The 12,029-nt window shown below is 45.5% G+C and overlaps 1 protein-coding gene across 13 annotated transcripts in view; it reads left to right on the top strand.

Moving 5' to 3' along the window:
• UBE2L3 (ubiquitin conjugating enzyme E2 L3) overlaps window positions 1-12,029 on the top strand; it is a 68,377-nt gene that overhangs the window by 53,303 nt on the left and 3,045 nt on the right. For 9 of the 13 annotated variants that reach the window (XM_078335922.1, XM_078335926.1, XM_078335928.1 and 6 more), the window contains one exon: window positions 2,674-2,860. In XM_078335922.1, coding sequence (XP_078192048.1) covers window positions 2,674-2,860 — 187 coding nt within the window. Of the gene's footprint in view, window positions 1-2,673; window positions 2,861-9,680; window positions 9,774-12,029 lie in introns of all 13 variants that reach the window. The other 4 variants (XM_078335920.1, XM_078335923.1, XM_078335924.1 and 1 more) reach the window with 1 other exon arrangement.

The raw sequence follows: 12,029 nt of genomic DNA on the forward strand, positions 1-12,029 counted from the left end.
GAGTCTCACTCTTGCCCAAAATTGAGTGCATAAGTGTGATCATAGATCACTACATCCTCAAATTCCTGGGCCCAAGAATTCCACCCTTCTTACCCTCTCAAGTAGCTGAGATTACAGGCGCACGCCACTATGCCAGGCTAATATTATGTTATTATTATTATTATTATTATTATTATTTTTTTTTTGAGTTGGAGTCTTGCTCTGTTGCCTAGGCTGGAGTTTAGTGTCGCAATCTCAGTTCACTGCAACCTCCTCCTCCCAGATGTGATTCTCCTGCCTCAGCCTCCCAAGTAGTTGGGAATACAGGCGTGTACCACTACGCTCAGCTAAATTTTTTGTATTTTTGGTAGAGACGGGGTTTCACCATGTTGGCCAGGCTGGTCTTGAACTTCTGGCCTCAAGTTATCCACCCATTTTATCCACCCAAAGTGCTGGGATTACAGATGTGCGCCACTGCGCCTGGCCCAGACTAATATATTTAAACTTTTTTTTTTTTTTTTTTGTAGAGATGGAGTCTTGTTACGTTGCAGAAACTGGTCTTGAACTCCCGGCCTCAAGTGATTCTCCCTCCCTGGCCTCCCAAAGTGCTCGGATTACAGATATGAGTCACTGCACTGGGTCCAGTTTGGCAGGTTCTTACAAAACTAAACATACTTTTTACCATTTGATCCAGCAATTACATTCTTTGGTATTTACCCAAATTAGTTGAAAACTTGTATCCACACAGAACTGGCACTCAGATATTTTATAACAGTTTTACTTATTAATTGCCAAGGTTTGAAAGCAACCAAGATGTCCTTCAGTGGGTTAATGGTTAAATAAATTGTAGTACATCTAGACAAATAGTATTCAACACTAAGAAGAAATGAGGCTGGGTACAGTGGCTCACACCTGTAATCCTAGGACTTTAGGAGGAGGCCAAAACAGGCAGATCTCTTGAGCCCAGGAGTTTGAGACCAGCCTGGACAACATAGTGAAACCCAGTCTCTACAAAAATACAAAAAATTAGCTGGGCGTGGTGGTGCCAGTCTGTAATCTCAGCTACTTGGGAGGCTGAAGTGGGAGGACTGCTTGAGCCTGGGAAATCAAGGTTGCAGTGAGCCAAGATCGTGCCACTGTACTCCAGTGGGCAACAGAGCAAGACCCTGTCAAAAATAAATAAGAAACAAAGAAGAGGGGAAGGCCAGGCGCGGTGGCTCACGCCTATAATCCCAGCACTTTGGGAGGCCGAGGTGGGTGGCCTCGAGGTCAAGAGATCGAGACCATCCTGGTCAACATGGTAAAACCCTGTCTCTACTAAAAATACAAAAATTAGCTGGGCATGGTGGCGAGTGCCTGTAGTCCCAGCTACTCAGGAGGCCGAGGCAGGAGAATTGCTTGAACCCAGGGGGCAGAAGTTGTGGTGAGCCGAGATCGTGCCATTGCACTCCAGCCTAGGTGACAAGAGCAAAACTCGGTCTCAAAAAAAGAAGGAAAGAAAGAAGAGGGGAATAAAATAAGTAGTGCCGAGCACAGTGGCTCACCCCTATAAATCCTGAACTTTGGGAGGCTGAGGAAAGCAGATCTACTTGAGGTCAGGAATTCGAGACCAGCCTGGCCAACATGGTGAAACCCTGTCTCTACTATATATACAAAAATTAGCCGGGCCTTGTGGTGAGTACCTGTAATCTCAGCTACCCAGGAGGCTGAGGCAGGAGAATTGCTTGAACCCAGAAGGTGGAGGTTGCAGTGAGCTGAGATAGTGCCACTGCACTCCAGCCTGGGCAATAGAGCAAGACTCCATTTCAAAAAACAAAACAAAACAAAAAAGATATAGCTTGTAACAACAAATTTATTTCCAGTTATTGAGGCTGGAAGTCCAGAGATCAAGGCACCAACAGATTCAGTGTCAACTGAGAGCCTGCTTTGTGGCTTATAGATGCTGCCTTCTCACTGTGTGTTGTTTTTTTTTTTTTAATTTTTTGTTTTCTTTTCACTTTTTTTTTTTTTCTTTTTTTCCTCACTGTGTTTTTATGTGATGGAAAGGGCAAGGCAGTTCTCGGGGGCCTCTTTGATAAAGACACCAATCCCATCATGACCTAATCACTTCGCAATAGCCTTCACTCCTAATGCCATCACGTTGGTAATTAGGTTTCAACGTGAGAATTTTCAGGAGATACAATCAGACATAGCAGCTACATATTGTATGAGTCCAACTATCACATCTTATAACCACGCAAAACCTATAGAATATGCAACACCAAGTGTGAACTCTAGGGACTTTGGTAATGATGTGTTAAGGTAAAAGTTTCATTGGTGGTAACAAATTTGTCCCTCTGGTGAGGGATGCTGATACTGGGAAAGGCTGTGTGTATATAGGGGTAGGCAGTATGTAGGAACTCTCTGTCCTTCCCTCTCACTTTTGCTATAAAGGTATCCTAAAAAGTAAAGTATATATTTTTAAAAAGCATAAAGAGACCAGGGCATCAATCTCAAGCCCTTTCTCAGTTTAGCAGATATCTTGCTTTAGAAATACTGATGGGTTGCTGGATTGTCCTGAAGGCGGCCGGGCTTCAGATGATACATCCCTTGAAATAAATTGATTTTTTAGATAAACAGTTGAAACATTCCTATCTTGGCTATAGGTTTATGAACCATGGTTTGTTCATTTTGATCTCCTCTCTTTCCTTCCAGGACAACCCTCCGTATGATAAGGGGGCCTTCAGAATCGAAATCAACTTTCCAGCAGAGTACCCATTCAAACCACCGAAGATCACATTTAAAACAAAGATCTATCACCCGAACATCGATGAAAAGGGGCAGGTCTGTCTCCCAGTAATTAGTGCTGAAAACTGGAAGCCAGCAACCAAAACCGACCAAGGTAAGACATGAGCCTGTGTCTTCCTCAGAGTGGGTCTTTGGGGATGCTGCTCTGGGGTGGGGCTCATGGGTCCCTTCTGATGTCACATCAGACAAGAGTCCAGAGAATTGTTCCTACCTTACCAGGTGCACTCAAAATATAGCTGAGGTCCTGTCAGACCTTGTGGGAATGGCTCATCTCAGCTGAACTTTTAACCTGTACAGGGATTGAGGAAGCCCTTCCAGTGCTCAGCCCTGGGCTGCTGTCCCCAGTGGGAATGCATGTGGACAGACAAGCCCAGTGGCTTGCTACTGGTGCAGAGGGGTGCAGGCACTGATTCCTGGAAGAAATGAAGGACTCTGGGGCTGTCTACAAGGGGAAGGGAGAATGGGATTTAAGGTGGCCTCACACAGTAGTTAGTGCCTGGACTCAGACATGAAGGAAGAAGGGAGGTTGGAGAAGGCCTTCCAGGCTATAGGAAAGGCATGAGCCAGAGCCTAGTGGCTCAGTGGGTGATGTGAGGGGAGGGAAAGAGACAGATGCAAGGGCAGTATTCCCAGATGAAGGCACATGGTTGGCCTTAGTGGGCCTGAGATTCCCTGGAGTTGAAAGTGGCTGTGTGTGATGCACGTGTCTGTGTGTGGCTGTGTGAAAATGCACATGCTCATTCTTCTGGGAAGAGTATTTGAGTCAGGATTGTGGTTGTCCTCCCTTTTGTCCCCTAGAAGTCACTAGAGTTTGTTACGGACTGTGTCTAGTTTTCATTTAATTCCAGACTTTCTTTTGAAGTCCTAATCTCGTATTTTTGGTGGCTTTCTTATAAGTGCCTAAACCAGTATAAGTTCTGTTTAGATTAGAGTGGATGAAGCTGGCACTTGAGAGGCTGCAAGTGGAGGGTTTCTTTTGGGGGTGCTGCTCTGGGCTAGGGGCTCATGGGTTCCTTCTGATGCTAGATCAGACAGAGTCCAGAGAACTTCTACCTTACCAGGTGCATGGAGAGTATGGCTGAGGTCCCACCAGTCCCTATGGGAACTCATCTCAGCTGAACTTTTGACCTGCACAGGGATTGAGGAGGTCCTGTGTTTCAGTGACTGAGAAAAGCCTTGGAAGGTGAAGTTGAAAGCCTTTCACAAGAAAAATTGAGCCTCACGTGTTATAAATAATCACCATTTGACTCCCACACTGAGTAGAAGAAAGCAGTGGGTGCTAAACGTTCAGTCAGGGCAGAATAGTCTTCAGTGGGCTTCATACTTGTTTGTGTATAAGCTGATGTTTATAAAAGCTTGACACAGTTCTCAGTGCACATGGCCTGGTTTTCTTTCTATACAGATTCCTAGCACTGTCGAAAACCTATAGCTGCATTTGATCAAGAGTGTTCATTAATTCCTGGAGTCCTTGCTGAGTCGTGTCTGTTAAACCATGCCTGGGAGTGGCAGTCCTTCCAGGCCAGGCTGTCCAGGAAAGCCCTGCACCTCAGGCTCTGGCCAAGAAGAATTCTGGGACTCCTCCCTTACCTATAGACTGAGAGGGTGGGGCCAGGGCCAGGGAGGCTCTCAGGAGATGGATGCAAGTGCCTTGCATTTCTCATGGGGCTGCTGTGCAGAAGGTTGTGGCAGGATTATTCACTTTTTTACCTTCCTATCTAGGTGCATTGCCAAAATGCTCTACTTTTTCAGGCTGTCTGCTTCCCCCCCCCCCCAAAGAGCCAAATAACTTAGGGGCAACTTTTTATTTTTTTGTAAAAGATACTATTGACTTGGGATTTTTAAGGTAAAATTTTTGGTATAGGAGCTATTCTGTGTGCCATGATGGGCAGAACCAGAATTGCTATTCTGTGATTTGGGACAGTTGAGGATTCCTTCCTAGAACATTATTATATAGATTGTTTGTGGCATGGCCTTGATTCCATCCTCACATACATCAAGAATGTTGTTCCTGGCACTTGACAGTCACATTCCCATGTTTGTTATCTTGTTACCGCATTACAACCCTGTCAAAACTTTGTGGCTTTAAGTAACGCCAGTTTATTATTTTTTACCCTGGAGGTTGGCTGGGCTCAGCTGCGTGATTCTATAGCTCACCGTTTGTTCCTGGAGTCACTCATGTAGCTGTATTGAGGTGGGAGCTCAGCTTGGCTGGGACATGCTGGCAGGCATCATGCACATGTGTAGGAACGGTATTAGCTAAGGTACCTTGGTTCTCTTTGTGTTCTTTTATTCTCCACAAAGCTAGATTGGACTGCTTCATAGCAAGGTGGTCTCAGGGTTCCAGGATGAAGACACAGAACTGGTACAGTGTCACTTCTTCTGGATTCTTTTGGTCAGGAAAGTCCAGATTTAATGAGAGAGAAAATAGACTTCAGCTCTTGATATGGGAGGAGTGGAACTCTGCAGAGGGCATGCAGGATGGGAGACATGATGGCAGAGGCGAGACAGGCAGGCAAGGACGCTGAGTTCCCTTGCTGGCTCCTCAGGACCATTTGGGCCTGCTTTTCTCAAATGGCAGCTCTTCTGGACATGCCACTCCTCCCACCTGCCCAATTCTTCATATGTTGGGCATCCGTGTTTCTCTGGTGCTATTTCCTGACTGCTGTTTGAACCGCCACTGCCCTGCAAAGCTGCCTTTTTAAATGCCTCACTATTCCTTCATTTGTTTCCTAAATATGGGAAGTGAAAGTGCCACTTGAGGCCGGGCATAGTGGCCCATGCCTGTAATCCCAACATTATGGGAGGCCAAGGCAGGTAGATTACTTGAGACCAGCCTGGGCAACATGGTGAAACCCCTTCTATACAAAAAAAAAAAAGAAGAAGGAAGTCAGGCACAGTGGCTTACACCTATAATCCCAGCACTTTTGGGAGGCTGAGGCGGGCGGATCACCTGAGGTCGGGCGTTCAAGACCAGCCTGACCAACATGGAGAAATCCTGTCTCTACTAAAAATACAAAATTAGCTGGGTGTGATAGTGCATGCTACTCGGGAGGCTGAGGCAGGAGAATCACTTGAACCCGGGAGGCAGAGGTTGCAGTGAGCCAAGATCACATCATTGTACTCCAGCCTAGACAACGAGTGAAACTTTGTCTAAAAAATAAAAGGAAGAAGAAGCCACTTGTGCCACCCTCCTGCTGTAATCTTCCAGTGCTCTTTCTCTGTCCCCAGAGCACTTGCTTATGATTTTCGTCTCCTACTCTTGTCCTTAGAAATGTCAACATTCCCAGTTATGACTTCTCTCAGATCCAGCCTTGAAGTTCTTTGACTTCCTCAATTCACAATCTCTAGCTCACTTTAGCCATCCACAAGTACAGAAAATTAAGTGTAATGAAATAAATAGTAATGTGAAAAGATGCTCGTATGACCCAGCAATTCCACTCCTAGCTATATCTACCCAAGAGAAATGAAAACATGCCCAGTAAAAACTTGCACGCAGATGTTCATAGCACTGTTATTCACAATGGACAAAAAGTGGAAAGAGCCCAAATGTCCATCCATTGGTGAGTGAATAAACAAAATGTGGTATATCTCTACAATGAAATATTATTTAGCCATAAAAAGCAATGAAGTACTGTCTCACAGTACATAAACCCTGAAAATATGCTAAATGAAAGAACCATCCACAGAAGGCCACATATCATTTGATTCCACTTGTTGAGCCTCATTGTTTACAGAGTCTATGTTTACGAATTTGCCTACTCGCTAAAGTTTTTTTGTAGCCCCAGAATCAGTACTCTCTGGACTTGTGGTCAGTCACAGACATGTGCATCTGCAGAGCAGCAAAAAAATTGAAGTACCCCATGCACGTGTTCCAGCTGAGTGAGGTTGTGTGGTTCAGCAGTGCGATGCCCTCCCTTCTTGTTTCAGCTTTCTACTGAAGCAAGTTATCTCTCTAATGCCACACTTCTTGCATTTTGTGCTTTTTGTTGATGATTTTGCTTTGGTTCCCAAATGTGGTGCTGAAGTGCTGTCTAGTATTCCTGAGCACAGGAAGGTCACGATATGTCTTCTGGAGAAAATACATGTGTTAGATAAGCTTCATTTGGGCATGAATTACAGTGCTATTGAATCAGTGTTACCTATTAAATAAGATGTTTTTAAATACACATAAAACAAAGTTATATATATTAATCACTTGGCAAAAATGTGAGCGAGGCTTGTTTGAACCTAAACCTTTGTTTCCCTTAGGAGCAGTAATTCAGTATCATTAATTCAATGTTCATGGCAAGTTTATAGAACATAAGTACTACAGATAAAGTTCAGCTATATATGGGATGCTCAGACTAGGGTGGATCCACTGAGAGAGAGAGAGGTGATTGTCAGGGTCTAGGAGGAGGAGAATAGGAAGTGACTACTGAAAGTGGGTTTTCTTTTGGGGCTGATGAAACTGTTTCAGGCTGGGCACGGTGGCTCACACCTGTAATCCCAGCACTTTGGGAGACCAAAGCGGGTGGATCACCTGAGGTCAGGAGTTCGAGACCAGCCTGGCCAACATGGTGAAGCCCTATACATGCTAAAAAAATACAAAAATTAGTCAAGCACAGTGACAGGTACCTGTAATAACAAAAACATATTTTTTAGCACATTCCATGGAAGGCTACAGCATTGCATACCTTCTTGGGTAGGGAAGGTACCATTGACATTTTATTCTGTGAGAATGAAGCTCTCTGGATTTTTATGAAAAGGAAGAGGGAAATTACAGATACTGCTTACATCCACTGTTGCAGAGAAACTGTCATTAAGAACAAAAGGGGCTGGGCGCAGTGGCTCAAACCTATAATCCCAGCACTTTGGGAGGCCCAGGCAGGCAGATCACGAAGTCGGGAGATGGAGACCATCCTGGCCAACATGGTGAAACCCCATCTCTACTAAAACTACAAAAAAATTAGCTGGGCATGGTGGCATGTGCCTGTAGTCCCAGCTACTCGGGAGGCTGAGCCAGGAGAATTGCTTGAACCCAGGAGGTGGAGACTGCAGTGAGCTGAGATCTCGCCACACTGCACTATGGCCTTGGTGGCAGTGCGAGACTCTGTCTCAAAAAAAATAATAAAAGAACAAAAGGAAGGAAATATTATAAGCTTTCTTCTCTAATGATAATATAGTGAGAGTAGAAGGTAAAATTATTTTGTTGTGTGGGTTTTTTTGTTTTTGTTTTTGTGTAGGGGGTTGGTAACCAGGTCTAGTTTGTCATCCAGGCTGGAGTACAGTGGCATAATCTTGGCTTACTGCAGCCTCCACCTCCTGGATTCAAGTGATTCATCTGCCTCAGCCTCCTGAGTAGCTGGGACTACAGGCGTACACCACCACGTGTGGCTAATTTTTTTGTATTTTAGTAAAGATAGGGTTTCACCTTGTTGCCCAGGTTGGTCTTAAACTCCTAAACTCAGGCAGTCTGCCCACCTCAGCCTCCCAAAGTGCTAGGATTACAAGTGTGAGCTGCTGCACCTGGCCTGTTGTATGTTTTTAAGTGCCTACATTTTGCAGAAAAAAAAAAACTTCTGAGGAGCATTTGGGTCAAGAAAGAGACCAAGAACCTAGGGCTGGACAGCTTATAAAATATAATGTAATGTGCCGTCCTGTTTATGAAAACTGTCAAGATAGGGCCACAGTTGTAGTTTGTAAAGCAGACATAACTGTTGATGTTCTCACTAGCGAAACAAGTTCATCTCAGCTGAAGTTTATTATTGTTTAGCTAAGGAGCCAGAAATGCACCCAAAGGAAAGGGGAAAGAATGAAATACACTGGGCGCAGTAGCTTACACCTGTAGTCCCAGTGCTTTGGGAGGCCAAGGTGGGCAGATCACCTGAGGTCGGGAGTTCAAGACCAGTCTGACCAACATGGAGAAACCCTGTCTACTAAAAATACAAAACTATCCCAGCCAATGAACTGGGCGTGGTGGCGCATGCCTGTAATCTCAGCTACTCGGGGAGGCTGAGGCAGGAGAATTGCTTGAGCCCTGGAGGCAGAGGTTGCAGTGAGCTGAGGTCACACCATTGCACTCCAGCTTGGTCAACAAGAGTGAAACTCCATCTCAAAAACAAACAAAAAAATGAATGAAATACTTATCAGAACTACTAAGTAAATTTAAAAATATTCAGACTTGCATGTCTGTAATCCCAGCTACTCAGAGACTGAGGCAGGAGAATCGCTTGAACCCGGGAGGTGGAGGTTGTGGTGCGCCGAGATCGCACCATTGCATTCCAGCCTGGGCAGCAAGAGTGAAACTTTGTCTCAAAAAAAAAAACAGACTTGATCAAATTAGTGAAAGTGAAACTTTAGAAAATAATGAAATAGACAAATACCATCTTTTGAGAAATGGGTCTCTTTTTTTTTTTGAGATGGAGTTTTGCTCTTGTTGCCCAGGCTGGAGTGCCATGGCACAATCTTGGCTCATCGCAACCTCCATTTCTGGGTTTAAGCGATTCTCATTCCTCAGCCTCCCAAGTAGCTAGGATTACAGGCATGCGCCACCACACTTGGCTAATTTTTGTATATTTAATAGAGATGGGGTTTCTCCATGTTGATCAGGCTGGTCTTGAACTCTCAACCTCAGGTGATCCACCTGCCTCAGCCTCCCAGAGTGCTGGGATTACAGGCATGAGCCACTGTGCCCGGCCTAGGCCTTTTATTTTTAATTTTAATTTTATTATTGTTTTTTTGAGACAGGATCTCGCTCTGTTGCTCAAGCTGAATATAGTAGCACAATCACAGCTCACTGCAGCCTCAGTATTGGGGTCTCAAGCAATCATCCTGCCTCAGCCTCCCAAGTAGTTGGGACTATCCCAAGTAGCTGGGACTACAGGCATGTGCCACCATGCCCGGCTAATTTTATCTTTTACTTTTATTTTTTGTAGAGGCCGGGTCTCGCTATGTTGCCCACGCTGGTCTCAAACTCCTGGCCTCAAGTGATCCTTCCTCCTTGGCCTCCCAAAGTGCTGAGAATACAGGTGTGAGTCACCAACCCCTGTGTTAGTTACCAAGGTGATAATAATGAGAAGTAGAGAGCCTAAAAAATTCATATCAGAGAGTGAGGTGAAAACTCCTGAACGTACCCCTAACAAAGCCTGTCCTTAGCCCAGTGAGGTTTGTAAAATGCTAATGTGGTAGTAATTCTCCTATTACAGGGCCATTTCTAATCATGGGAAAAGAAGGGGAGCCACCTATTTGTGCTCTCAGGCAATTTCCAACCCTGAAGTCAAGAACAGCCAGGAAAAGGGAGCAGTCTCACACTGGGGGTGGTGTGCACTGAAGTACACTGTGGCCAATGAGCCAAGGGCAGATTTTTAGAGAGGTTGTGGCGGTGTCCTTTGGAAGAGTATCCCTAATGTGGTTGCTTTTCTGCTTGGATGGACAGGAGAGAGTCTTGGGTGCTTATTTTAATGTTTATTAAGTAAATGAACATTTAAGTATTTATTAAACATTAAATGTTTATTAAATAAATGGATTAAATAAAAATATGCCTCCAGGGCCTGCTGCCTCTAGAGGTACAGGTGGCTTGTACAGGGAGGTGATAACATCTACCCCTGAGGAGGCTGCCCTGGCCTGCAGAGAGCTTTCCAGGCCCCTTGTCCCTGCTTGCTGTTCACAGTCCACCCTCCTTGCCCAACCACCCCCACCCGCAACAAACGTGGAACCTCCCAGCCTTGCATGTGCCATGCCCTCCTTGCATCTGCCCCACTGCCTCACCTCTACCCGCTGTGGTCACAGGAACCCTCTCCCTTTCTTACCAGGCACTGTAAGAAGCAGAGGTGAGACAGGTGGGCTTTGGATGCCTGGCCAGGAGTACTTTGTGCTGTGGCTCTCACTTAGTATGTGCTGTTGAATGATTATGCCTTTGAGCATGACTAAAACAACATCAGCATTTTGTTTTATTTATTATAAATATATTTATTTGTGTAAATTATATATATATATATTTATAAATATTTGTAGTCTTGCTCTGTCCCCCAAGCTAGAGTGCAGTGGTTCAGTCTAGGCTCACTGCAACCTCTGTCTCCCGGGTTCAAGCAGTTCTGCCTCAGTCTCCTGAGTAGCTGGGACTACAGGCATGAGCCACCATGCCTGGCTAATTTTTGTTCTTTTCTTTTAAAATGGGGTTTCACCATGATGGCCAGACTGGTCTTGAACTCCTGACCTCAGGTGATCCACCCACCTCAGCCTCCCAAAGTGCTAGGATTACAGGCGTGAGCCACCACGCCCGGCTAATTTTTGCATTTTTAGTAGAGATGGAGTTTCACCATGTTGGACAGGCTGGTCTTGAACTCTTGACCTCAAGTGATCTGCCCGGCCAGCATCAGCATTTTAATCCATTTCTTGTAATGCTGGGTGAACAATATGAGCCCTCAGTAAGGCCAAGATGGGAGAATTGCTTGAGCCCAGGAGATCAAGACTGCAGTGAGCTGTGATTGCACCACTGTGCCTAGGTGACAGAGTGAGACTCTCTCAAAAAAAAAAAAAAAAAAAAAAAATTAGCTGGGTGTGATGGCATGTGCTTGTGAGTCTTAGCTACTCAGGAAGCTGAGGCAGGATAATCGCTTATACCTAGGAGTTTGAGGGTACGGTGAAGAAAAATATATGAGCCACTGTGCTCCAACCTGAGTGACAGCAAGACTGTCTAGAAAAAAAGAGGAAGGAATTTGTGGCATCAGCAGTTTGGAGAAGAGGGGCACTGTTCTACAGTGAGAAGAAACATTCTGGGGTTGCCAGTCCTGATGGGGTCAGGGAGCAACTGTGGCAAGTATGTGAGGAGGCAAGTATGCAAGAAGCAGCAGCTGCTTCTGATTCCCCACTATCCTTCCATCCCAGGGCACGTCTGGGCTGTGGCACCACCCGTCAGAGCCATCGGTGTTATGTCTGCCTGTGGTCTTGACAGTGTGATATGATGGCGGTTGTCAGCTTCCCATTGGCTGGCCCCAGTTACTCTTTCTGGAGGGTTCAGAAACTCCTAAGGGTCTTCCAGTTGGTCGTTGCACACTGACAAGTGAAACACCGCCACATACCCTTCTTTCTGGTGCCTACTCAGTCACCTTTATGGAAACTTCCCTGAGGTGAGCATGGTGCTGGACTGATGCAGGGAAGTTCTACCTAGTCCTGCCCTGAAGAAAGTGACCCTGCGTGCATGTGTGAGAGTGAGCGGTTCAATACTAGGCCTCCTATCTCCAGAGCAGACAAGAGGGCTGGATTAGCCAGGCATGGTGGTGCGC

Source organism: Callithrix jacchus, chromosome 1 (genome assembly GCF_049354715.1).
Source record: "Callithrix jacchus isolate 240 chromosome 1, calJac240_pri, whole genome shotgun sequence".
Taxonomy (NCBI): Eukaryota; Metazoa; Chordata; class Mammalia; order Primates; family Cebidae; genus Callithrix; species Callithrix jacchus.